General features: G+C 70.7%; 2 protein-coding genes across 2 annotated transcripts in view; both read left to right on the forward strand.

Annotated features, from left to right (window-relative positions):
* The first annotated feature begins 6,435 nt into the window (after positions 1–6,435).
* MMP9 (matrix metallopeptidase 9) lies at positions 6,436–11,101 on the forward strand. The gene is made up of 13 exons (XM_082325626.1): positions 6,436–6,698; positions 6,920–7,158; positions 7,528–7,676; positions 7,958–8,086; positions 8,169–8,342; positions 8,419–8,592; positions 8,716–8,889; positions 9,021–9,176; positions 9,266–9,497; positions 9,645–9,784; positions 9,898–10,048; positions 10,154–10,257; positions 10,567–11,101. The coding sequence occupies exons 1-13, from the start codon at positions 6,555–6,557 to the stop codon at positions 10,674–10,676; spliced, it is 2,076 nt and encodes a 691-aa protein (XP_082181752.1). The 5' UTR covers positions 6,436–6,554; the 3' UTR covers positions 10,677–11,101.
* Positions 11,102–12,264: 1,163 nt separating this feature from the next.
* Positions 12,265–25,435, forward strand: part of SLC12A5 (solute carrier family 12 member 5) — a gene marked incomplete at its 5' end in the record, with an annotated part of 28,407 nt that continues 15,236 nt past the window's right edge. The window contains one exon of the mRNA XM_082325555.1: positions 12,265–12,373. Within this exon, the coding sequence (XP_082181681.1) occupies positions 12,265–12,373 (109 nt within the window). The remainder of the gene's footprint in view (positions 12,374–25,435) is intronic.

Consider the following 25,435-nt stretch of genomic DNA (forward strand, 5'->3'; position numbering starts at 1 on the left):
GCGCAGGGCCCCGCCGAGCACCCGTGAAGCAGGAGAGCTCGGTACCCCAGCGCTGCCATGGGGGCTCTCAGCCTGTGCTGGCCCCGCAGCCCTGCCCACGGCCAGACCCCCTCGGAGGCCAGAGGGGCCCCGCGGCTCCTGCATGGCGGCGGTTCTGAGCCCCACTGGGCAGCGAGCGGGTGCGGTGCTGGTCTGGTTGGTCCCCCCTGCCCAATGGAAGGGGGTCCTTGGGGCCAAGCGGGTGGGCTCCAGGGCTGCTCTCTGCCGTGTGGTGTTTGGAGGCGCCCGCAGGGCTCGGGGCACGGCAGCTCCCGAAGGGCTGGTGGCTCTCGCCCGCGTGCTCTCCAGCCCTTCTTCCCTGGCAGCACAGCAGCTCTCTCCATCCCCAGTGCTCCCGCGGCCCAGCGGCTGCCTTCCTCCCGTCCCGTGGCACCCATGCCTGCAGAAGACGTTTTAAAAGGCCCCAAGGGTCGCGCAGCCCCGGCAGCTCCCCGGCTGACGGCCAGGCCGCTTGCCATTCCCCGGGCTGCCTGGCTTTTGTCCATATGCCTGTGTTGACAACTGAGCCGCTGTGAATTAATTTGGCAGCAAGCGTTAGAACAGTTGTCAAATGTTTTACTGAAATCCGAGCATGTTGCATCTACCACTCTTCCTTCTGCTTCTTGTAGTTTACAATTAAATACAACCAGTTTTGCCCATATTTCACCTTCTACAAACCCCCGCTTCTTATTCCTGAGCTGTTTCATCACTGACAGCCGGCAGGTTCCTGGCGCCACGTTGTCCCCTTCACGTGCCGGACAGGCAGGCAGGTTTGCCGTCATTGTCACAATTGCTGCTCTTCCCATTTTAGCAGGCAGCTGCCGTGCCCGTCTCACCGCCAGGGAACAAAGCGCTGCCCACCCGTGCCGTGCCGTGCTGGCTGGCAGTCCGGCGCAGCAGCTGTGCCTCAAGGACCCTGTGGCCACCCAGCCCCATCCTGCCCCGCTCCCCTCCCGGCCCCTGCCTTACCCTGTGGGGTGCAGGAGGCAGCCTCTGCGGGCCTGATGCAGCAGGTCACCCCAGAAGGGCTGGTCCCAGGTGGCTGAGGGGATGATGGCAGCGGGGCTGCCTGTGGACACCCCTTCCCAAAGTCACCATGGGTGACAAAGTCGGTGCTGCCCTGTGCAACCCGCAGGAGCCTCTCACGTGCCTGAATATGCAGCCACGCTCCTGGCAGGTGGGGAAAGTTTGGTAAATCAAAAGTTGGTCAAAGCCAGAGGCATAAGATGAAACGGGATGAGGTTCAAGGGATGGGAATGAGTTTACAGCAAAGCAAGTCATGAAACACAAGAGCCCCATGGTGTTCGGAGTTCTCGCACCCCTTTCCTTTGGCCCTGGGGCTGCCTGGGGCTGCCGGGCTCTTCATGCCGCTCTCTGGCAGATGGGACGGTCTGGGCTGTTTTCCCTCTGGATCGAGTACCAAGGCAATTTCGGAGGCCTCTGCCAGAGGCTGACTCGTTTCTTCAAACCTTCCCTGGATTTCCCACCTCGAGGGCTTCCCTGCAGGTGGGAGCATAGTTTCCTCTCCATCCCATGCAGATGAGCAGGGTGCAGGTGAGTGCAGGGGTTGTGCTGTGCGGCGAGGGCTTTGTGTGGGGGTCTGCGAGGCGCTGGGTTCCCTCCCGGCATCGGCAGGGCTGTGTCCAGCAGGGAGGCTGCCCAGCTGCCTCGGCACAGGCTGTGCCGCTGTGCCTGCCACTGACCCCGGCGCCCGGAGGAGCAGACGCTGGGTGGGAGATTCCTGCTCCAGCATCCCTGTGGGACCCAAACAGACGGGGGGGTTCCTGGGCTGTGAATGGGACAGGGAAGGCGTGGAGGGGGGATGTCCCAGCCCGATGCAGGGAGGTGACTGTGCCACACACCTGGGTGCCTGGAGCCAGTGTGACAACCGGGGGGATCCGTCATGTGCGGTTTGCAGCTGGGAGCGGTGCTGCCGAGTGATGAAACTGCAGTGCTGGTTTCAGTGCCTGCAGGGCGGTGGTGATCCGCCCGGCTGACGCCGGCTGCGTCATCCTCACCCAGACGAGAGGCTGCGGAGAGCAGCAGCGCTGGGGCTGGGGGGGCAGCAGGGCTGGGAGCCAGGATGCCACCTCCTGCCCGGGCAAACAGGGACAAAGGATTGCAAGAAGCTGGTGTTGAGGGGTGGGGAGTTCCCCAGGTGAGGCAACGGACAGGCAGGGTCTGGCAGGGACAGGCAGGGAGACGAGCAGGTGCATCCACAGAGGATGCAGGCAGGGAAGGCGTGCAGGGCTGGGGACCGTCTGTGCCAGGAATGCTGCGGGGCCACGGCATGCGGCGCAGTTTGCCAAGAAGGGTCCTGGGCCCAGCTGGAGGACGCGATCCCAGCCCACGCGCAGCTCAGCGTCAGGGCAGAAGACACGGGAAGCGTGTGCAGGAATGTTGTTTCTGTCTGGAGCCCTTGACCAGGACCGATGGGGCTTCCAAGCCTATGACGCAGAGCTGCTCCCTGTGCCTTTGGTCCCACTCCTGTGCCAAGCATCCCCATGCCTGGGACACCGCACTGTATGGTGGGCTGGTGCTGGCTGCGGCAGCTCTGCTCCCTGGGCACAGGGTGCTGCAGAGCCCATGGGATGGGAGCAGGGCTGGGCTCGGGGCGGTGGGGCTGGCAGCTGCAGCTGCCCAGCTTGGCTGGGGGCTCGGGCTGCTGCCCTGCCCGCCGGCCGGGGAATCTGGCTCTGCCATGGTGGCCGTGGCGCTGGGGTGGCTGACAGGTCCAAGCAGCTCCCTGCCCTCTGCACGGGCTGTGCTTCCCCACGGTGGCTGGCGCCGTGCTTTCCCCATCCCAGCACTGTCTCACCCGCACAAGATGCTGACTCCCTCCCGCCCTGCTTCCCCTCTGCCGCCCTCTGCCACGCTTCTGCCCAGCCCCTCGTGCCAGGAAGGTGTCCGATGCCTTCCACACGCCTGGGCCTGCCCTTTGCTCCCCTGTCCCCCCCATCCCCTGCCCAGCTCTTTGGGCTCCCAGGTGTGAGGCAGCAACAGTGGCAGCCGGGTGTCCCCTTGCCCCCCGCTCCTCGGCTCTCCCGCCACCTTTGCCACACAGGTGCACACCATGGCTGCGGCCATCGGACCTCTCCCCTGGCTGGCCGGTGCCATGCTCCCTCCCCAGCTGGCCCCCACCCCACTCACTTGCACTGGGAGAACAGAGCTGGGGAGGCTCCGGGCCTGGCTCTGGGGGTCCCTGGCTCTGTCCAGTCCCCCCAAACCTCGCTGCTGGCCCAGCCAGCACCTCCCAGCTGGAGACCTGCAGCCTGGCCGAGGTGCCACTGTGTCCCATCAGCCTCTGCCCCAGGCAGGCCTGCTGCCTCCCTGCTGGCAGGATCCACGCGGGCATCCGGCCCCAGCCGGGGTCTGGGACCAGTTTCCTACGGGGGTCTCTGCATGGCGCCCGCCTGCGTGAGGGTGGCTGTGAGTAAAGGCGTGGGAAGGGGCTGCGGTGGCTGTTCCTTCCCCTTTCAGCAGCAGCGGTGGTGACAGGCAGCCTCGTGGCTTGGGCAGCCGGCCGGGATGGAGGATGTCTGCGTGGGTTTTTCCATATTGTTTGTCCTTCCAGGGGCTCTGGGTGTAAACAGTGCCCCTGGGCAGACACGGGCTGGGCACGGCACCCAGATGCTCTTGGGGTCCCTGGCAGCCAAAAGCCTTCTCCTGCCTGCTGTGCTGCCCATGCTCACCACCACCCTCCTCTCCCACCAGCAGCAGTGGCTGCCCCGAGCATCCCTCTGCATGTGCCCATGCTGAGGAACCCATGCCTCGCCCCAACTCCCCAGCCCGGCCCCGCGCAGGGCTGGGGCTGCCTGCAGGGTTTGTGCTGGCAGCGCCGAGCCTGTCCCTATGGAGTTTCCCGGCCCAGCTCTGAGGCTGACAGTGCTGCCAGACACGGGGGTTTCCCTGCTGCTCCGGCCCTGCCCCTGCTCCCTGCGGAGCCTCCAGAGAGTCACCAGAAAATCCCCCAGGCTGGTGCCAGGAGGAAGCTGGCGAGTGGGGACATGAGTCAGTGGGAGAGGCCAGGCTGGGGGGTAGAGCTGCGGTCGGCAGCCCCGCACTGGGACCCTGGCCACCCAGCTCAAGGATACTCGGGGCTGTTGGCCACAGACCCACCGGTGCACCCCAGAGCCAGCCAGGGCCGGGCAAGCATGGGCTTGCCAGGATGGGCTGCACAGTGTGCAGAGCCCACTCCTGCCATCGCTCTCCTCTGAGCCCTGTCCTGGCCAGCGCTGCTCTGCTCTGCTCTCAGGGGTGCTGCAGGCGGTGCGGTGCAGTGCGGTGCAGTGCGGTGCAGCGCAGTGCAGTGCGGGCGGTTCCGTGGCAATGTGCCCTGGCTCTGGGAGCTGCAGCTCCTGCATGTGGTGGAAACGAGGGATGGGAATAGCATGGGAAAGGCCCAGGGATTTGCCACAGTGCTGAGCAGGCTGGAGCCGGATCTGGCCTCCCTGGCTGCACCCCAGAGCCAGCATCAGATGTCCCCTTGCCTGGGCTGTCCTGGGGGTGCATCCTCCCAGCGGTGCTTTTGCATCCAGCTCCAGCACCGGCTCTGTGGGCTGAGGTCCTGGCAGCCTGGAGAGTTGAAGACATGGAGCAGTGCCTGCTCCCTGCGCACCCCAGGAGCCGTCGGCTCCAGCGGAGGCCTCGGGGCGCCTTGGCAGAGCCCCATCCTCACCCTGGCTGCTGGCCACGCAGGGAGCACAGGGAGCCGCTGCCTCCTGCCTTGCTGGGCCACGCACAGGGGTGAGAGGTGGCAGGCTGGACCCCGCGGGGAGAGGAGACGGTGGGGGTGGCCTGGCTGTGGGGGTTCCTGGCCTGCGTTGCACCAGGAGGGGGCTGCATGCGAGCACCGCGGGCTGGACGTGTTTGTCACGCCAGGGCGCAGGACGGCGGCTGCTTGTGGAGCAACTTCCTCTGCCCAGGAACCGGGGCTGCTCTTGCAGGGCTGCGGCATGGAGTGAGGCAACCCCGCGATTTCTCAGTGCCGCTTCCTCCGGGCAGGGCTCGTGCTGCCTGTGAGCTCCCCAGCCCCGGCTGACCATGGCCTTGGGGCTGCATCCTGTTGGCATCAGGCACCCACCGCTTGGCAGCTCCCCTGCACGCAGCTGGGCTGCGAGTGGGGCCGCAGGACCTCAGCTGGGCAGGGAGGGGTCCAGGGCAGAGCCTGCGCCTGGGGTGAGCCCCCTCAGTGAGCCTGTCTGCCCCACATGGGTGATGCTCCCCCAGGGCTGAGCCCTCCCTCGGGCCTCGGGGCTCCTCTGCAAGGGCACAAGGGAGCACAGCCCCTTTCCTCTCACTGTCCCCCACCCTTGCTGGACTCCAGCGTAACTCAGACAGAGCCCGGGGTGATGCATTGCTGGGGGTGGCTGCAGGGGCACAGCCTGGGCTTAGAGAGAGCTGGGGAAGGGGGACCCATTCTGGGACCTGTGTCTCAGGCAGCGTCGCTGGGCTGCACCGGCCCTCCCGCCTCCCCCAGCTGACGCTGCGCCTTTCTCTCTGCTCTGCCATCTGTTTTCCTCTCACTCCGCATCCCTGTTTGCTTTCCTCTTCACCACTCCTGTTCCCACAAGCGTCGGCACTTTGGGACAAGCAGGAAAACACTATCCCATGGCGAGGTTTGTGCTACACTGGGTGGGAACCTGATTCAGCAGCACCCTGTGGAGCAGCCGGTGGTGAGGATGGGGAACCTCCATATCCCATGGGCCCTGCTGGAGTGTCCTCGGGCACAGAGCTGCTCCCGGGCAGGCGCTGCCCCTGGTCCCACAGGGCTCTGCCGGGCAGCTGCTGGTGACTGGGCTGAGAGGCACCCGTGGGGTGATGAGACATGGGGACCTCCTATGCTGGGAACGCTCTGCCCCACCTGGGTGACGCAGCCGCGGTGGGGGACAGGGGCACAGACACTGCGTCCCGATGAGGGTCCGAGCTCTGGTGTCCAGCTCCCGGGCAGCCGGGCTGCAGGCGCTGGGGCTCTGGGCAGGGGCTCTCTTGCTGGCTCTGCCCATGCAACCCCGGTGCCTACCCAGGCCCCTGTGGGTCTGGCTCTGGCGGCATTGGCCCTCGGCTGGCTGAGCTCAGTGTAGGCTGATGCGGCAACACAGCTGCAGGGTCCCAAGTGCCCAGCTGGCCCCCCAGTCTCCACGACCCCCTGCTGTCCCCGCTGCCACCTTGGGCCTGGGCCAGCAGGGCAATGCCCATCACTGCCAGCCACTGCGGGGCAGCCCCAGGGCAGCCGGGCTGTGCCATGCCCCGTGCCCTGGCCCATCCTTGTGCCTTGCGTAGCTGTGGGACCCAGTGTGTTTAGTAAACAAGGTGATGAAACAGTTAAGGCAGGGAACGGAGGAGCCTGAGTGTGCATTTCGTCACCATGGGAAGGGAGCGTGAGTCGGCGGCTGAGGGGTCTGAGGGTGACTCACTGCCCTCCCCGCTGCATAAATAGGAGTGGGAGCCCGGCGGCACCCAGAGCGAGCGGCAGGGACCCGGCACAGCCACAGCCCTCCTGCCACCACTGTGCCATGGCACTCATCCTCCTGGCCCCACTCGCCATGGGGCTGCTGGCCCTCTTCTGCTGCGCGGCCCCTCTCCAGAGCAAGCCGCAGGCGGTTGTCACCTTCCCGGGGGAGCTGGTCAGCACCCTGTCGGACCTGGAGCTGGCGGAGGTGAGGGGAGCGCGGCCCCACGGCTCCCTCCCGGCATCCAGGACCCCGAGGGGCTCCTGGGGCGGCAGCACGGGGCTGCAGGCTGAGCTCAGGGGCTGCCTGTCTCCCTGTGCCCCGGGAGGTGCCCGGGCTGGGGTCGGGCACTGGGGGGGTGCAGTGCCCGGCAGTGCCCGAGCCCCCTCCTGCCTGACTCGGCCCCTCCGGCTGCCTTTCCTCCCCAGAGCTACCTGCTGCGGTTCGGCTACACCACAGAGGCAGAGGCAAGGACGGGCAGCAAGCACGTGTCACTGGCCAAGGCACTGCGCAAGATGCAGAAGCAGCTGGGCCTGGAGGAGACGGGGGAGCTGGATGCCAGCACGCTGGAGGCTATGCGAGCCCCCCGCTGCGGTGTCCCTGACGTGGGAGCCTTCCTCACCTTCGAGGGAGACCTCAAGTGGGACCACATGGACCTGACGTACCGGTGAGTCTCTGCCCCAGGAGATGGAGCCCATGGAGCAACAGTCGCCTGGGGGATGGAGACAGGCACAAGGGCCCAGGCAGGGTGGCAGCCTCAGCTCAGCCCACTGGCCGTGCCTCTGCACTGCCGGCACAGCTGGGTCTTGGTGCAGCCAGGTCCAAGCCGGCACAGTGGCAGCATCTGCTCCCCGGTGCCTGGGAGAGCATCTGAGCCCTGGCCTGAGCGTGGTGGCCAGCTGCCCTGCCTGGCCGTGCCAGTGCTGCTGTCCCTTCGCAGGGCGGGGGCACATCCCTGCCGTGCACCCAGAGCAGGGTCACTCCTGTGGTAAGAGCCGGGACCTGGCAGTGCTGACCGCCCTGCTCCCCCCGGCAGGGTGATGAACTACTCCCCTGACCTGGACCGTGCTGTGATCGATGACGCCTTCAAGCGGGCGTTCAAAGTGTGGAGCGACGTGACCCCCCTCACCTTCACCCAGATATACAGCGGCGAGGCAGACATCATGATCATGTTCGGCAGCCAAGGTGACGTCCCACAGGCAGGCGGGGAGCCGGGAGCCGGGAGCCAGCTCAGCCGCGGGGAGAAGGCTGGTGATGTGCCCTGCCCGCAGGACCATCACCCCACATCTCCCCGGGGCCGTGTCCCCACGTGCCCAGGGTCCCTCTGCACCTGCATGTGCCAACAGGCACGTGCGTGTGCAGGCACGCAGGAGGTGTGCAGGGCTCGGGTGCTCAGGGTCCATGCATGCGCCAGGGCACAGGGGCTCCTCTGGTGGGGCTGGCCCTGAGCGTGTTTGTCCCCGCAGAGCACGGGGATGGGTACCCCTTCGACGGCAAGGACGGGCTCTTGGCCCATGCCTTTCCCCCAGGCCTGGGGATCCAGGGCGATGCCCACTTTGACGACGACGAGTTCTGGACACTGGGAACTGGCTTAGGTAAGGGCAGGGCCTGGCGGGTTGCGGGGAGCCAATGGCACCTGCCCGAGCCCCGTCACTGAGCCGCTCCTCTCCTGAGCAGTGGTGAAGACCCGCCATGGGAATGCCAACGGGGCCAACTGCCACTTCCCCTTCATCTTCGAGGGCCACTCCTACTCCCGGTGCATCACGGAGGGGCGCACAGACGGGCTGCCCTGGTGTGCCACTACCGCCAGCTATGACCGAGACAAGAAATATGGCTTCTGTCCCAGTGAACGTGAGTAGCATCAGCTGCAGCCCCTGCCCAGCCCCACGGGTGCCCAGGGCCGTCCTCATCCCTCCTCGCCTTGCAGTCCTCTACACCAATGGCGGCAACAGTGACGGGTCCCCCTGTGTCTTCCCCTTCATCTTCGACGGCACCTCCTACAACACCTGCACCACGGACGGGCGCTCCGATGGCTACCGCTGGTGTGCCACCACCGCCAACTTCGACCAGGACAAGAAATACGGCTTCTGCCCCAACCGAGGTGCGAGCGGGGAGGGTGTGTGCGGGGAGGCCAGTCCCCAGCCATGGTGCACAAGGTGGGCACCCAAGGGGTCTTGGGACTGTCCCGGGGGCCGGGGCCAGCCCCACTGATGCTGCGCTGCAGACACAGCGGTGATTGGCGGCAACTCCCAGGGGGACCCGTGCGTCTTCCCCTTCACCTTCCTGGGCCAGTCCTACAGCGCCTGCACCAGCCAGGGCCGGCAGGACGGCAAGCTCTGGTGTGCCACCACCAGCAACTACGACACCGACAAGAAGTGGGGCTTCTGCCCAGACAGAGGTACCAGCCCCCCTGCCCGCACCCTCTGGCCCCACACTGTGCTGCCGCACTGGCGTGGTCCCCACGGGGGTCGTGGTCCCCGGCCACCGTGTCCCGTCCCACCAGGTGCTGAGGCCGGTGCTTTCCCCCAGGTTACAGCATCTTCCTGGTGGCTGCCCACGAGTTTGGGCACTCGCTGGGTCTTGACCACTCCAGCGTGCGCGAGGCTCTGATGTACCCCATGTACAGCTATGTCCAGGACTTCCAGCTGGACCCAGATGATGTCCAGGGCATCCAGTACCTCTACGGTGAGCAGCTGCGCCACAGCTGGGCATGCCGGGGGTCCCATAGCACTGGGCCGGCCCCCAGCTTCACGCCCTCCCCCGTATTTGCTCAGGTCGTGGCTCTGGCCCCGCGCCCACCGCCCCTGCGCCCGTGCCCACTGAGGAGCCCCAGCCCATGCCCACGGAGGCTGGCAGCACCTCCACCACCGAGGAGGAGGTGGAGGAGGAGACGCCAGAGCCCACGGCCGAGCCCGTTCCCGTGGACCCCAGCCGAGACGCTTGCATGGAGAAGAACTTCGATGCCATCACAGAGATCAACGGGGAGCTGCATTTCTTCAAGGACGGGTGAGCGGCAGTTCCCAGTGCCTCCTGCCCTGGCGAGTGCTGGGGTGATGAGGGGGCGTGGGGGGACATGGGGCTGTGCTGGGGGCATGGGGGGACACGGGGCTGTGCCAGGCTGAGGTTACCAGGACGACTGACCTTCCCCACCAGGAAATACTGGACCCTCTCATCCTTCTGGAAGTCGGGCATCCAGGGTGCCTTCTCCGTCGCAGACACCTGGCCCGGCCTCCCAGCTGTCATCGATGCTGCTTTCCAGGACGTGCTCACCAAGAGGGTCTTCTTCTTCGCTGGTGAGCTCTGCCCCTACCGCCCTTGGCCCCAGTGCTGCCGGCATCATGAGGAGCCCGCTCCTGCCCTGGCGCCCTCGGGGCTGGCTGACGCCCATGCTCTCTCCTGGCTGCAGGTCGGCAGTTCTGGGTGTTTTCTGGCAAGAACGTGCTGGGCCCCCGGGGGATCGAGAAGCTGGGCATCGGGAAGGAAGCCGGCCGCATCTCGGGGGCCCTGCAGCGGGGCCGTGGCAAAGTGCTGCTCTTCAGTGGGGAGAGCTACTGGAGGTGAGTGGGTCCGGATGGCTGCAGTGGCACCTGCAGGCTCCTCCCGCGAGGGGCTGGGGCGGAGGGCTCCTGGCAGCCCTCAGCACAGCTCTGCTCTCCCCGCAGGCTGGACGTGAAGGTCCAGAGGGTGGACAAGGGCTACCCCCGCGCCACTGATGATGTCTTCACTGGTGTCCCCCTTGACGCGCGCAATGTCTTCCTCTACCAAGGTGAGCAGGGACCTGGCGGGTGGGGGCCGTGCCGTCCCCCCCAGGATGCCCCAAGCCGCCTGCGGGCAGTGGCTGCATCACCCCGGTGCTGGGCTGGGGATGCTCGTGAGCGTGGGGAATGGCCCTGGGGCTGTGCACGCCGTCAGCCCCGGCGGGTCCCTGTGGTGGGGCTGGCCGGGCCCTGGCGAGGGCCATCTGCCAGGGCCAGATCCCCACGTGCCCACGCCGCTTGGGCGGCTGCCGGGACGGGTCCTTGCACGGCCGGCCTCTTGCTGACCCACCATTCCCTCCGCCTCCCTCCTCGCCCAGACAAGTACCACTTCTGCCAGGGCAGCTTCTACTGGAGAATGACACCGCGCTACCAGGTGGACCGGGTGGGCTACGTCAAGTACGACATCCTGCAGTGCCCCCAGCAGTGAAGACCCGACCACCGCCCGTCTCCGGCCGGCACGCTGCTCCCTGCCCACCACTCCCAACCCTTCGGCTCCTGTCTCGCAGCCTGACTTGCCGGGGGCTGCGCAGCCTCGCAGCCATGGGGCAGCCCCTGCCGAGGTGGGGGCTTTGCCGTCCCCCGGGCAGGAAGGGGCAGGGAGCCCTGGGGTCGCCTCTCAGGAGCTGCCCAGCCTGGGGAGCCCCGGCCGGGGAGCAGGACTCTCGCCACAGCTGGCACCGTGCCGCCCCTGCCAGCACCGGCTCTGCCGTGCAGAGGCGTTTGCCTGGCGCAAACTGCACATGGATTTGTAACGACTGTCTTTTTCCTGAGCCAGCCGTACCGGGTCGGGCCGGGCTCCGCTGGGAGCTGGCGCCCAGGGACTCGGCCGGGCCGGGGACGCGGGGCTCTGCCAACCTCCATCTGCCATTTTTTAATAAAGACAATCCTTCGGATACAGCCTCCGAGTGCTCCGTCTGCCGGCCAGGGATGTGGTGCGGTGAACCCCCAAGGTGTGGGGTGCCAGCATCGGTGGGGAAGAGAGTGGTGGGAAGGGGGGCTGCAGCCAAGCCCCCCTTCTGCTGAGGGCTCCGGGATCCCTAAGGGACAGCGGGTCCCACCGGGGAGGACGTCCCTGGGTCCCCACATCCTCTGCCACCTGCCCCACGCCACGCGCAGCCCCCCGTGCCCCTCCACCCTCCAGAGCCCCTCCTGTCCCCCGGCTCCCCTGTACCGCGCCAGCCCTCCCCCGCAGCCCCCGCTCTCCACCGGCGGGAGGGACGGGTGCTCGTCGCAGGCTGCGACACGGCGTGTGGCCGGGCCCCGCGGCAGCCTGGCCCCCCCGCAGAGCCGCCCTGCCCCGGCCCACCCCGGCCTGGCCCAGCGCGGCCCGCAGAGCCCAGCGGCGGGGCCGGGGCCGTGTCCGGGGGCTGCCCGGGGCCGTGGCAGGGTGGGGCGACCGCAGCCCCGGGCTGTAATTAGCTGTAATTAGCGGCCGCGGCTCCGCGCAGGGCGGGGGCAGAGCGCGGCCCCGTCCTGTCCCGCCGGGGGCCGGTCCCAGCACCCCCCGTGCGGCGGCCGCGGCTGCGGGGCCGGGCGGAGCGGAGCGACCCCGCGGTCCGTCCCGTCGAACCGAACCGAACCGAACCGAGCTTAGGCTAGCCAAGTCGTGCCGAGCAGAGCCGAGCCGAACCAAGCTGAGCCGTGCCGAGCTGAACTTAGCCTAGCCGAGCTGAGCCGAGCCTTGCGAACCCGAACCGAGCCGCGCCAGCCCAGCCAGCCGAGCCGAGCCGAGCCGAACCGAAGCGAACTAAGCTTAGGCTGGCCGAGCCGAGCCGAACGGAGCTTAGGCTAGCCAAGCCGTGCCGAGCCGTACCGAACCGAGCCGGGCCGAGCCGAGCCAGCCCAGCCAGCCGTGCCAGCCGAGCCGAGCCGTGCCAGCCGAGCCGTGCCAGCCCTGCAGCCGCGGGGGCGGCGCGGCGGGCGGTGCCGCGGGCACTAGGACCCCGGTCAGCGCCCGGCGGGGCCGCGCTCGGCGGCCGCCGGGGCCCGGAGCCACTTGTGGAGGCGGCGGGGCCATGAGCCGGCGGTTCACCGTCACCGCGCTGCCCCGCCACGGCCCCGCGGCCGCCCGCGGACCCGACCGCGCCGCGGGGGGCGGCCGCCTGCCCGGCCGCGACGGCAGAGGTGAGCGCCCGGCAGGGCCGGCGGGGCGGGCGCCGGGGGGGCTCCGTGGGGAGGGTCCGTGGGGAGGGGTCCGCGGGGCAGAGCCGGTAGGGCTGAACCGGTGGAACAGGGTCCGTGGGCAGGGCAGGGTCCGCGGGGAGGGTCCGCGGGGCAGGGCAGGGCAGGGCCGTCGGGCCACCGCGGGGGGGTGCCGAGTCGCCCCGGACCAGTGGTTCGTCGGCCGGGCCCCTTGGAGGCAGTGGGGACCCCCGGAGCAGGGCTGCTGCGGGGCTCAGAGGACAGGGGTGCAGAGTGGGCAGTGGGGCTCGGCTGCCTGGGCAGGACCCCTCATCTCCGGCCTCTCCTCCAGGGCTGCCCCCGTTCCCCGGGAGCTCCCCTGCCCCGTCCCCGTCCCGTGGGTCTGTCGGAGCAAGGCCCTGCTCCTGCGGGACTGGCAGCGGGATGGAGCCAGGATCGCGGCTGGCACACAGGGAGATGGCAGTGGGGTGCGAGGCTGTGCGTTGCTCCTCAGGGAGCCGTGGAGAAGGGTGGGCTGCGGGGCTGCGGCTGGGCTGGCACGAGGGCATGGGGAGGGCGGGCTGCGGCTAGCCCTCAGTGGCAGCGGCCCAGTAGGCTGCAGTGGACGCGGACACTGGGGCCGGCAGGCCGTCGCCTCACGGTGCCCAGGGGACGTGGTGTTGGGGCTGCACTGTCACCGGAGCCATATTGATTCCAGAAACCCGGCCGACGGCAGCACCGCGCTGTGCGGAGCTGTGACCTTGTGCCCTCGGCGAAGGGCGCTGGTGGGAGGCGGCGAGCAGCCGGATGGGTGCCATGATGGCCAGGCCGGGCTCTGCCCCTGCAAGTGGGCTCCGGCCCCTGCGGCACCCTGCCCAGGACCCCGGCCGTGGCGGGGTGACACAGGGCTGGACCCAGTGGTGGGTGGGCGCAGGGCCACTTGTCACCCCACAGCATCCCGGGGCGGCTGGGCCTGGCCTATGGGCTGCGCCGGGAGCAGAGCAGCCGGTGCTGAGCTGGAGTCTGCAGCCCTCCAGCAATGGCTTATCGGCTCTGTGACTGATCTCCTCGCGGGGGGCCGGGCGAGGAGCAGGCCTGGCCGTGGGAGAGCTGGGGTGGGCATGCCGCAGGGGCCGCAGCAGGGGAGGTGCAGGGACGCTGTGACCTTGCACCCTCGCAAAGGACAGCCAGTGGCCTGGCCCTGCCGGCAGGCGCCCCAGGACCGACCCTGCACCGCGGCCACGGCAGGGTGTGTGCTGAGGGGTCGGGGCAGCGCGCGGGAGAGCCCCCGGGCTGCCCCGATGCACGCCCCGCGTTGCTCGGTGGCCCCGGGGCTGTGGATGCAGCCTCCCGGGGGGATGGATGGGAGGCGGTGCCGTGGGGCTGGGTGCCTGCAGGGCTGGCGTGGGGCCTGCACACGGCAGAGCTGCCTGTGCGGCGGCGGGGAGGGACCGGGTCCCATGCGGGTGCTCGGTGGCGCCTGGCCTTTCCCAGCGTCACGCGCGGGGCTGGCAGCGGCGCTGGGGTGACGGAGGCCTGGGGGCCTCGGAGCGGGTCCCGGGAGGGGAGCAGGTGGGGGCCGCAGCCGGCCGTGCTGCTCGGTGCCGGGGCGGCGCGGGGGCCCGCAGGGGCGGTGGGAGGACCGTCTGCTCCCGCACAGACCCCGGCGCTGCGGGACCACCCGGCCCCGCGGGGCCTCGCTCCCGGCTGGCCCGGGCCGGGGCCGCGGGGCCGCCTTGCTGCCGCCCCTCCCGGCCGGCTCTGCCCGTGGGCGGCCCCAGGCGGCCCCAGCGGCCGGCGCTGGGGAGAGGTTTCAGCCCGGTGCGGAGCCGGGGCAGGGGCGGCCTGGGGATGCCGGGGCGGCCGCGGGAAGGGACTTCCCGGTGCCGGGCCGGGCGCCGCAGCGGGGCCCCGGGGCCGGGCGCAGGTTGTTGCTGGGCCCGGGGGCTCGGGACGGGACGGGACGGCGCGGGGTCTGTGCGGGTCTGTGCAGGGGCGGCCGGAGCTGAGCGGGGTCTCGCCGCCGCCAGGGGGCGCTGTGGGACGGGACGGGACGGCCACCGACGGGGAGCCCCGCCCCGCACGGCCCCGCCCCGCCCCGCCGCCGTCCGCGGGACCCGGCCGCCGCCACGGGGGTCTTCCCCCCCACCAGCACCCGCGGCGTGGGGGGCCGGGCCTTCCGCGGGGCCGGGGGTCGGGTGGGCCTCCCCGGGACCCAGCGGTGCGGGGCTGGGCCCCCCGGGGGCGCTGGCCGTGGGGCAGCTGCCCTGGCGCGGGGGGGCACCGGGGCATGCCTGGAGCGGAGCCCCCCCGTATCTCGAGGCAGCCGGGCTCGGCGGCAGTCGCCATGGCAACCAACTGGTTAAGGAGCCTCTCTCGTTGCCATGGGAACCCGGCCCGGTGTCGTCCCTGCCGGCGGCTCCTGATGCTGGGGGGGGTTCAGCCGCTCTCCAGACCCAACGGGGAGGGCGGGGCCGCGGGGCCGCGGGCAGGGGGGTGTGCACGGGGGTGGGCACCCGGGAGGGGGTGGGCCTGGGCGGCGGCGGGGGCCCCACCAGCCCCGGCTGCGTCCAGGCCGTGTGGCTGCTGCCCGCAGGGACACCCCGCTGCGGGGCCGCTGCCCTGGGGGGCCCGGGGTGCGGGGGGGGGGGGGGGCAAGGCCCCCCGTGGGTGCCAGGGCAGGGCCCCCGCAGCCCCGCTCGAGGCGCCAGGCGCAGAGGGGTGTGTGGAAGGGGGAGCCTCTGTGGGGGCTGCACGGGCAGGGGGCCCAGCCCCCCCACCCACCACCCCCCGCTGCCGTGGCTCCTCGGCTCCCCCAGCTCCCCCGGAGCTGCACAGCGCAGGTTTGTGGGAGACTGGGTGCTCTTGGGAGGTGTCGCTAAAAGCGCCAAGGGGCTGCAGCGTGGAGGGGCTGCGTGGCACAGGGGGTGTGGGACTACTCCCGGGGGGCTGGGGCAGCCCAAGCCCCAACTGCCGCCCGCAGCACCTTCCCGAGGCCTCTCCATGCCGCCAGACCCATCGTGGGTGCTCCAGCAGGGTGCCAGGGGCTGGGGGTGCTTGCACAGGCTGTGGGGCCAGGCAGGGAGTGCCGTGTGGGACGCAGGACACCCCAGTGCCTTGGTCAGCCACGCTCCTGTGCCCGACTCTTTTGGGAGCAGCCGGCGATGGCTGTGCAGCTGCTCCTCGGCCGGCCCAGTGCCCTCTGGCCCTTGCTCAGCTGTGGCAGCCCTGCGTCCCTGGGGGGCTGCAGCCAGCGCAGGGCTGCTCGGGGGGTGCTCCTTGGCTGCGCTGCCCAGGAGTGGGGCCTGGTGGGAGGAGGTCACTTCTGCAGCTGATCCCTGTGCTGGGCTGCTCGGCCACCCACTGCCGCAGCCCTGCTGCCGGCAAGACATCTGGGCAGGGCAGCCGGGGACGCCGCGCCAGCTGCGTGCAGTGTGGGGCTGTCGTGACGCAGGAGCTCACGTCCTCCTGCCCTGCCCCACTGCCTCCTGCCCTGCCCCGCCCCGCTGCTGCCCTTCTGCTCTCGGCCTTGGGCAGCTGCACCAGCTCCCAGCTACCCATGGCTCCGCTCCCAGCCCCATAGGACACTGTCCCTCCCTCCACATCCTGTCCTGCCACTGGAGCTGGTGGCAGGTCCCAGCTGGCACCCATGTCACCTCCAGGCTCTGTTTTTGCCCTGGTGCTGGTAGCAGGGCCCTGACCTGTCTGGACAGGGATGAGCAAGACCCCTCCATCCTGCCGAGGTGCTGCAGGACGTGCTGCCCCTGGGCTCATGGGGTCGGCAGGACAGAGTGGGGCGGGGCACACCGTGATGCAAATCCTCCAGTACAGCCCCTGGCTCTGTGTGTGCATTGCTGCCCTCTGTGCCCCACTGCACCTCCAGGCTCCCCTCCCACCTCTCCGTCCTCTGGGGTATCTCCTGCCCCAGCTCTTCTTTCTCCCCGGGTCTGCCTGGCCTCATGTGCCCTTGAGGCCCTGGCACCGCGAGGAGCACCCTGCCGAGCCGGGACCACGGGGTCTCCCGTCCAGGCAGAGTGTGGGTCAGGCAGGCTGCCAACGGTGCCCGGGGATCGCTGCAGGCAGTGCAGCGTGCCCAGCAGCATCTCTGCAGCATGGCTGCCCTCGCCTCCTGGGCGGGCTGCTGCCAGGCTGCCCACTCCATGCCCTCAGGAGGTTTCCCGGCACCTCTGGCACGTCTTGCTCCTGGGAGGTTTGACCTCTGCCAGTGACAAGACAGGCAAGGGCTGTGTGGCTGCTGCCGGGCTGCCTGCCCTGGGAAGAGCTGCGGGGACGGTTGCGCCCACCCGGGCTCTGCACTACATGGCAGGTGCGGGGGGTCTGGGATGTGCTCGGGGGGCTCTGTGGGGTCTGCAGTGGCACAGGGCGGTTTGCAGGGATGCTCTGTGTCCCGGACCGGCTCTGGCTCTTGGGGATCTCACACAGCTCAGCAGTCTCCATCCCGGGGGGGTGTGCAGAGGTATTCATGGAGGGGTGGTCCAGCTGTGTCGTGCCAGCCCCTTGGCCTGGCAGAGGAGTTACGCAGCTCTCTCCCGTCATTCCTGGGCAGCCTCTTGCAGTTAAGTGGGACACTGATGCCATGCCTGGCCACTTGCAGCTGATCCCCCGCTATGCCCAGGGAAAGCCGTCTGCCTCCCTCCATGCCCAGCTCCTCTGCCCACGCCCTTGCGCTGCCTGCAGCCCTGGTGCCAGACCCCTTTCCTGGGTGCCCCCCTGGCACCAGGGCTGCAGGCAGCGCAAGGGCATGAGTGCTGCCCAAGCCATGCCAAGCCTCCCTGCTCCCAGCACGCTGGGGTCACGTACCCCAGCCCCAGGGCATCACGCTCGTGGGCCAGGGCTAGGTCAGTGCTGTGCTGGGGGGGTCGAGCCCCCCCCCTCGGTCTGGCTCTGCCCCAGGGACACCCTCAATGTGCCCCCCCATGCCGGTGGGACCCTGCGCATGGGCTAAGCAAATGCAGTCGATGGCGTAGCCCCCCTGCGCTGCTGGCAAATCCCAGCCCCTGAAATGGAGCCATAATCCAGGGATTAGGGGATTCGTGGTCCTTCACGTGCTCCCTCCCCCCCATCTGTTTTAGCAGGAAAATCCCTCTTGTGCCGAGCCCACGCGCTGCGGCCTCCTGCGCAAAACCACCCTCTCGGCACTCGCCGTGGCTGGCTGGCCCCTGGCCCGCTGCCCCTCTGCCCAGCCACGGCCTCCATGCATGGGTGCACTCTGCAGACCCCCCAGGACCTGCCAGGGAGGGCGGCTCTGCCCGCTGCGTCCTGCCTGCAGCCTGGGCTGTGCAGGCAGCGCGCGGGGTCCAGTCCCTTCCCTTGGGAATGGGCCAGCCCCTTGCTCCAGCGCTGGCTCCCGCTCAAGGCCGAGGGATGTGGGGGCGAGGGGCTGGTGCTGCTGTGACTGGGCAGGGGCAGCCCCATGCCGTGGCTGGCGCATAGGGTCCTGGGCAGGGAGGGAAGGTGGGGGCCGAGAGGGGGGGTCGAAGCTCTCTGCCCACCCTGGGGCAGCCCCGGAGCTTCCCGCCCTGGCTGCGGGCCGTCCTGCGCCACTTGCCATGGAGCTGGGGTTGTGCCGGTGTGGCTCCGGGGGACAGTGGGCCCGGGGGTCCTGGCTGCAGCAGGCAGGACAGGGCAGGGGCTGGGGCTGCTGGCGGGGCTAGTGTGAGAGGTCCGAGCCCTCCGGCCCCACAAGGTGAGGGCCGGGGAGCCTCCGCGCTGCAGAGCAGCTGGCCCCATACCAGGAGAAAGTAAACAATTAATTACAGCCGTCAAGAAGTAACTAACGCCAGCGGGCTGTCATGATCTCAGCCCGCTCCGGAGGAGATGCCGGGAGCTGCAGCCAGCTCTGGCTCTGGGATCCTCCCGGATTAAGTGGGTGAGAGAAGTGGGGGCTGCGAGCGGCCCTGCGGGGTCAGTGTGGGGTCCTGTCAGCAACCCCCGGCCCGAAGGCGGCCCTGAGCCCCGTGGCCCTGCTGGGGCACGGGCTGTGAGGGCCGGGGGCTCCACAGCAGGCAGCAGGGCCGGGGGTCTCGGCCCCTTCGCAGCCCTTCTCCAAGGACAGCCCCAGACCTGCTGTGCTGCTGGAGTGTTCCTGGGCATGGTGTGACCCCGGCCCCCCTGCAGACCCGGGGGCCTCAGGCCAAACCCGCTCCCCTCTGTGGGCAGCGTTCCCCACTCTGCAGGGCTGCTGCAGCCTGGCTGGGCAGAGTGGGGTGGGCAGCCTCTGCCGGACCCCTGGCCCCGCTGCTGGGTGGTCTGGGCATCCCCCTCCTCCCCGGGGTGCCCTTGCGTGATGGCAGCTGCAGGCCACTCCTGCTGCTGGGGCGGGGGTCTTCACCCCCGGCCGGGGCCCTGCTGCCTGCAGAGGGGTCCTCAGCGTGGCTGGCGCTGCCCCACCCGCGAGCTGCCCCCACCCGCGAGCCGCCCCCGCCGGCCTCGCTGCAGGCAGGGGCAGGGGCCGGGGCTGGCCGGGCAGGGGCTGCCCTGACCCCAGGCCTCAGCGTCCCTCGGGGGTCTGCCCCCCTGCACGCCTCGAGCCGGCTGCCGGGTGCGGGGCGCGGGGTGCGGGGCCGTCCCGCCCGCGCCAGCCGGGGCCCGCAGCGCTGCCGTGTCCTAGTTCCCCCCCGCCCGGCTCAGCCGGGAGGCGGCGTGCGCTCCGCTCCGCGCCCTCCCCCGCCTCGCCCCTGCTGCCGCTGCTCCCCTCCCCACAGCGGCGGGGGCAATGCCTCCTGCATACGTGATGAAGTGAGCGGCCGGGCTGGGCTCCGCCGGCAGCAGCGAGCCGTCAGCCCGGGCGCCTCCGCACTGCAGCCCCCTCCCACCGGCGGCGGCGGCGGGGGGCGGCGCGGGGACGCGGCTGGCTGCGGAGCGCGGCGCTCGCAGCAACCGGGCAGCAGCGTGCGGCCGCGGGCAGCCGGCGCCATGCTGAACAACCTGGCTGACTGCGAGGACGGCGACGGCGGCGCCAGCCAAGGTGAGGGACCGGGACCGGGAGACCGCGGACCGTGGGAGCCCGGGGCGGCCGCCCCTGCCGGGCCGGGGTCCGGGGCTCGGCGCCGAGCGGGTGGCAGAGGCGGCGCGGAGCCGGGGGCCGCCAGGGCTGGGGATGCCGCGGCCGCCGGACCCCGCCGCGGGGCAGGCGGGCGGCACCGGCACCGGCCGCGACGGCGGCTCCGAGTCCGCGGCCCCGCGGGGCTGCGGCGGGCGGTGCGGGCGGTGCGGGGCTGCTCCCGCTCCCGCTGCCGGCGCCTCCGCGCAGCCCCGGCCCCGCTCCCGCCGCTGCGGCAGCCCCGGGAAACGGCGGCGCGGCTGGAGCAGCAGCCGCGGCGGGGCCGAGCCGTGCCCGGGGCTCGCCGGGGAGCCGCCTCCCGGGCGGGGGCTGTGGGCTGCGCTCCAGGCGATCCCGCCGGACGCCCGTCCCTGCCCTCTCCCGGGCAGCCCCCGGCGGCCGCTGCACCGGCCCGCTCCCGCCCGCCCAGGACCCCCGCAGGGGTCCCCGCGCCCGGCTGCCGCCCCCCCCCCACCCCAGCCTCCTCCTCCCCAGCCCTCCCCACCTCCTCCCCCCTCCGGCTGCCGCCCACCCATCCCCGGCTACCTCCTCCCCAGCCCTCCCTACCGCCTCCCCCGTCCCCGCTGCCGCCCCCCCAGCCCTCCCTGCTGCCGCCCCCCGTCTCCGGCTGCCGCCCCCCCGTCCCTCCCTCCCGCCTCCCCCGTCCCCGCCGCCGCCCCCCCGCCCCCGCCGCCCCCCGGGGCCGCTCGGGGCTCTGCCCGCCCGGGGCCGCCGCCGCTGTCCGCGGTGCTGAAGCGGCCGCCCGGGCCCTGCGCCGGGGCCGGCGGGAGCCGCTCGGCCCGGGGCCGCTGCGCTCTGCAGTGCCGAGCTGTGCCGAGCTGAGCCGTGCCAAGCCAAGCTGAGCCGTGCCGAGCCGAGCCGAGCTGCTCCGCTCGGTCTAGCCTGTGCCCTGCCCTGCCAGTCCGGTTGAAGCTGTGCCATTCCCTGCCAATCCGTGCCGTGCCGGGCATGCTGCAGGCCCGGCGCAGTGCAGGCGGGCAGGGCTGCTGCGGGCGAGGGGACGGGGCCGCAGCCCCGTGGGCGATGGGGCCGCCAGGCCCTGGCAGCAGCCACGCGACTGCTGGCACTTTGGCCTGAGCTTGCCCCGGGCACCTGCCAACAGCTGCGCTGCTGCGGAGGGTCCTGGGGCCCCTGTGGGGACATGTCCAGCCCCAGGCAGCTGAGCCAGTGCAGCACCCTCTCCTGCAGGTGTTTCTGTCGGGCACAGGGATGGGTTGGAGCCAGGGAAATGCAGCGACGTGCCCGAGGGGACCTGCAGTGCCTCTCTGACTCCCCCCAGCCCCCCACCAGGTCCCCTCACGGGGTCTGCTGAAAGCCCCGGCCAGGAGGGGACAACCGGCTCTGGCAGTCGCTGCAGAAGTCCCTGGCTGCCTGCAGTGAGGCTCTGGGCACAGCCGCGATGAGGCTTTTGGTGTTCACTCTGCTCCGCCGACCTGAGCCTGTTTATTTGCTTGTTTATTCCCAGCTCCACTCAAGGTCAGGGCTGGCAGGAGTCTTCTGGGGACACCTTGCTGGGCTGGGGGAGCCACGCTGGTCCCTGGCTGTGCCCTTCCCTGGGCTCTCACCCTCCCCTTGCCCTCTGCAGCACCAGGATCTATCCCACTCACTGCGTTTCCATCGCAGCAGTGCCAGTGGCACGGCGGCAGGCGTTTCTGCCTTGCTGGGGTCTGGCGGGAGGGCTGGACACGGTGCCACTACAGATGGAGCAGGCAGACTGTCCCTGAAGCCGGGCCTGGCGAGATGGTGCTCTGTGAGATGGCAGGCGCGGGGCTGGAGGCGACGGGGGCCCTGGGGGGCTTGGGAGAGCAGGGGAGCATCTGCAGGGAGGGGCACAGCAGGGCCCTCCGCACCCGTGCTGAGGGCGGCTACTGTGGGGGGTGGGATTGCCCCCCCGCCGAGGGTCGCACTGAGCTCCCTGTGCAGGATCTGTCTGCGGGGACTGTGGATGCCCCGGGGCGGGTGGCAGAGCTGTTGCATGCCGGCAGGGCCTCCCCAATGCATCTCGGCTGCTCCAGTGCTGGCCGGACAGCAACTTGCTGAGCCCAGTGGCACTGCTGAAGCCCTGGGTGCCACTTAGGCCATTTCTGTTGGAAAGGTCCAGCAGTGTCCCTGCTCTGGTCCCCGCTCTGGACAGCCTGCGAGAGCCTCATGACAAGGGCTGGAAGGGCTCCAGCCCTGGCAGCCCGGCAAGGGCTGGGCTGGTGGCAGACCCTCTGGGGAGGTGGTGGGGAGTGGGGGAGCAGGCAGGGCTGCTGCCTGCAGCGTCCAGGCTGGCAGCTTGCACCGCTCTGTTTGGGCTGTGGAAATGTCAGACGCAGCCCCGCTGCAGGCTGCCATGCCGGTGCTCCAGCCTGGAGGCACCGGACTGCCCAAGGAGGGGAGACCCGGGGCCGGGAGCTTTGCTGGAGCTTGTGTCCACGGCCATTTCCAAGGCAGGGCTCGGGCTGTCAGAGAATCTGGGAAGCTGTTTAAACGCAGCCAGCCAAAGCGCCTGTGCTGGAAATCCTGCGCCTGCAGGGCCGGCTGATCAAAGGGAGGATAATCCCAGGTTTAGGAATGAAGAGGATAGGTCTGAAGTAGCAGTTGGTCTAATTTGGGTCAGGCAGTGAAAGAATCCAGCCCAAAAGGCCACTCGGTGTGCCTGCTGGCTGGAGGGGCAAAGCGCAGCCCCAGCACAGAGGGAGCATCCCACACCCCCCCCCCCCCGACCCCCCCCACTGCTGTGCTGCAGCTGGGAGCCGGCACTGCTGTGCACGCTGGCAGCACGAGCCAGCGCTGCTCCGGCCACCGGTGGTCTCTGCTTCGGTGGGGGCTGCAGTGGCTCTGTGGCCTCTCCAAGGGTTACCCTCCCCAGGGCAGCTGGCAGATACCCTTGCTCAGGGGAGAAGGAAGCCTGGGTGGGAGCAGAGGTGCTAGTTGGCATTAGGGCCCCTTGGCCATCCCCATCTGTCTTAGGCACCCCCAGGCCAGCAGCCCAGGGCCAGGCCAGTGGACGTGTGACCAAGTCCCCTCGATGGCTGGGGGTGACTGAACAGCACCTTCCAGCCAGCAGCTCCTGCAAAACGGCAGCAGCTGAGGACATCAGCCAGGGCCACGTGCTTCACCCGTGTGCTCGCCAGGCTGCTGGGGTCACCCTGGGGTGCCCCTTGCTGCCAGCTGCGGGCAGAGCCTTGGGGAGCAGGAAGAGGCTGCTTGCCAGCCAGTGCCGTCGAACGCTCTGGCAAAAGTCAAGGTGCCCCGTGCGCCTCCAGGGGAGCCCCGGGGTGTCCCTGGGCGCCGTGAGCAGCCACCGCACTGCTGCTGCCCCTGGGGCTGGTGGGACTGGGGCAGGGGGGTGGCACAGGAGGGGCCAGCGGCCAGGCCCGTGCAGGGGGTCCCTGAGCTGTCAGCAGCCCTGTGACAGCACCCAGTGGGCCTTGGGGCACTGCGAGAGCACAAACAGAGGCTCAGGGGGAGTGTGGGGCTGGGGCTCGCCGTGTGCCGTGGAGGGGTTGGGCTGGCCACGGCCGGGCAGGAGCGGGCAGCAGCCCCGACAGCAGCTCTGGTTAATTAGCCCATAGGGTTTGGCTGCCTGGGCTCCCCCCAGCCAGTGCTCGGTGCCCTGTGCCATGTAAAGCGATTAGGGAGGATTTGGGATAAGGGACCTGACGCTTCCCAACCCAATTTAGGGCTGAGTAAAAAGCCATTAGGAGATCACATTGTGGCTGGTGCTGCAGCCCGAGCGCTGCCCTGTGGGGTGGGCGAGCTCCTAGGGCCGCAGGGACAGTCCCTCGGCTCTGCGGGCCCCGGGCTGCCGGGGCGGGCAGCAGGGCTGGCTTTGGGACGCCCTGGGTCGGCGGTAACCCCTGCCGCAAGCGGGACTGCGCAGTGCCCGCAGCCGGGCTGTGGGTTCCTGCCAGCAGCCCTGCCGCCAGCCCTTCCAGCCGCCGCAGCAAATTAAAAGGCCGATTCATGTTGAGTGATCCCTGGGGAGGGGGGCGGCTGAGCGCCGGGATCGAAGCCTGGCACGGCTCGGCTCGGCTCCGCTCCCGCCGCCTCTCCCGCGCCGGGCTGCCCGGCCCCGTCCCGCGGTCCCGCCCCGGTGCCGCCGGGCCCGGGCTGCGCTGGGGGAGCGGGGCCGGGCCGGGCGGGCCCGGCGGGCGCGGGGGGACCTGGCGGCGTCCCGCGGGGCCCCGCGGCCGGGAGGTGTCGCCGCCGCGGTGCCGCCGGGCAGGGCCTGGCCGTGGCGGGGCGGGAGGGGGACGCGGTGCCCCCGCACGCCCCGCAGACCCCATGGCAGCCGCCGGGGAGAGGCCGCACCAGCCCCTCTGCGGCAAAATGGTCTCCGGCAGGAGCGGGGAGCGCATCGTCACCTGGGACCCCGCGGCCCCGGCGCTTAACTCCTTCCAGCCTGCGGGGAAGGGGCGAGGCGGGAGGCCGGGGTCCCCCCGCGCCCTGCCCCGGGGACGCCGGAGCTGCGCCGCCTGCGCCTCCCCGCCAGCCCGGGGCCTCTCACGGTGCCGCTCCTCCCGGCGGCACCGCCGGGCGCGGGGCTGCTGTGCCCCGGGCCGGCCCTGGCAGCCCGGGGGGTGCCGGCGCGGGGCCGCGGTCCCTGCGGTGCGGGGGCGGGCGGCGCCCCGGGCCGGGGGCGCAGGGGCCGCCGGGCTTGGGGCTGCCGCGGTGCCGGCAGGTCGGAGCGCGGGCGCCCCGGGGCGCTGCCGGTCTCTGCCGTGCGGCGCCGGGCCCTGCCGGCCCGTGGGGTCAGGGCGGGCCGGGGCGCGGGTGCCGTGCGGGCGGGCGGGCCGGGGCGCGGGTGCCGTGCGGGGCCGGCCCCCGGCCGCCCGCGCCGTTACATAAGAGCGGGAGCCGAGGCGGCCGTGGCTCGCCGTTGCCATGGAAACCAGCACGGTGATGTCGTCGGCCGGGTAGAAGGCGGCGAGGCGAGGCCCCCGCGGGCTCCGCGCTGCCGGTGGGGTCCCGGGGCCTCGCCGGGAGGCCCAGCGTCCCCCCTGCCAGGCTGCCCCGCCCCGGGCCCCCTCGGTCCCGGTGGGGAAGCAGGCGCCAGACACCCCGGTCCTGCGCCCTCGCGTCCCCGCGCTGGGGACAGCCCCGCTGTCGGCCTGGAGGGCATCCCCGTTGGCGCGGTGGACGTCTCACGTCCGCGTGGTCCCCGGAGCTGGTGCGGGTGGGTGGGAGCCATGGTGAGCGGGTGGGTGCCAGCCCGTGCCGCTGCTGTTACCTAATGAGTGCTGGGTGCAGGAGCAAGGAGCACGTTGGGTCCAAGCTGAGAACCCCCTGTGCACCCTTCGGTGCGGGACACGGGGCAGGACACATGCTGGCAGTGCCGTGTGCGGCGCTGGGTGTGTGTCCAAGGGGGCTCCGGAGTGAGGCCAGCCGGACCTGTGGGCCGGGGTGTCCCGGTGCTGCCACCACGGCCATTCCTGCGCAGGAGGAGCCTGTGGGCTCTGCCCCACAGTTTGGCTGTGCTGTCAGGGACACTGCTGCCCCGCTGCCCCATGCTGGAGGAGCCCGGGGACCGGTGGGAGGCAGGGAGCCAGCTGGTGGGTCGGTGTCACCTGCAGCGCTTGGGGCTTCACCTCCCGGTCAGCCAGGAGTGCCGCGTCTGCCGGGGAAATTGCAGATGGTGAATCACCACCGCACGCAGGCAAACTGGCTCCCAGGATCCCGAATATGAGTCAACTGGCAGGAGGCAGGCGGTCTTCAAAGGACCGGGCTGCTCCAAATGGTCGCGGGGTCTGTCTCAGGGCTGCCACGTGCATGGGTGGCTGCACTGCCTTGGCCCATGGGTGGCCCCTGCTCTGTCCCTGTGCCCCCAGGCGCTCCCGGGCTCTGTGCTCAAGGCTGGTGGAGGGGACAGCTCTTGCCCCAGGCCCGGGGTATGGAGCAGGTCTATAATCCTGCCCATGCAGGCAGCCTGCCCAGTGGTATTGCTGCCACTGACAGTGCAATTGCCCTGGCTGCGGGGCCATGGTGGTGGGGAT

This window comes from Platalea leucorodia (assembly GCF_965183815.1).
Source record: "Platalea leucorodia genome assembly, chromosome: 13".
NCBI classification, from domain to species: domain Eukaryota; kingdom Metazoa; phylum Chordata; class Aves; order Pelecaniformes; family Threskiornithidae; genus Platalea; species Platalea leucorodia.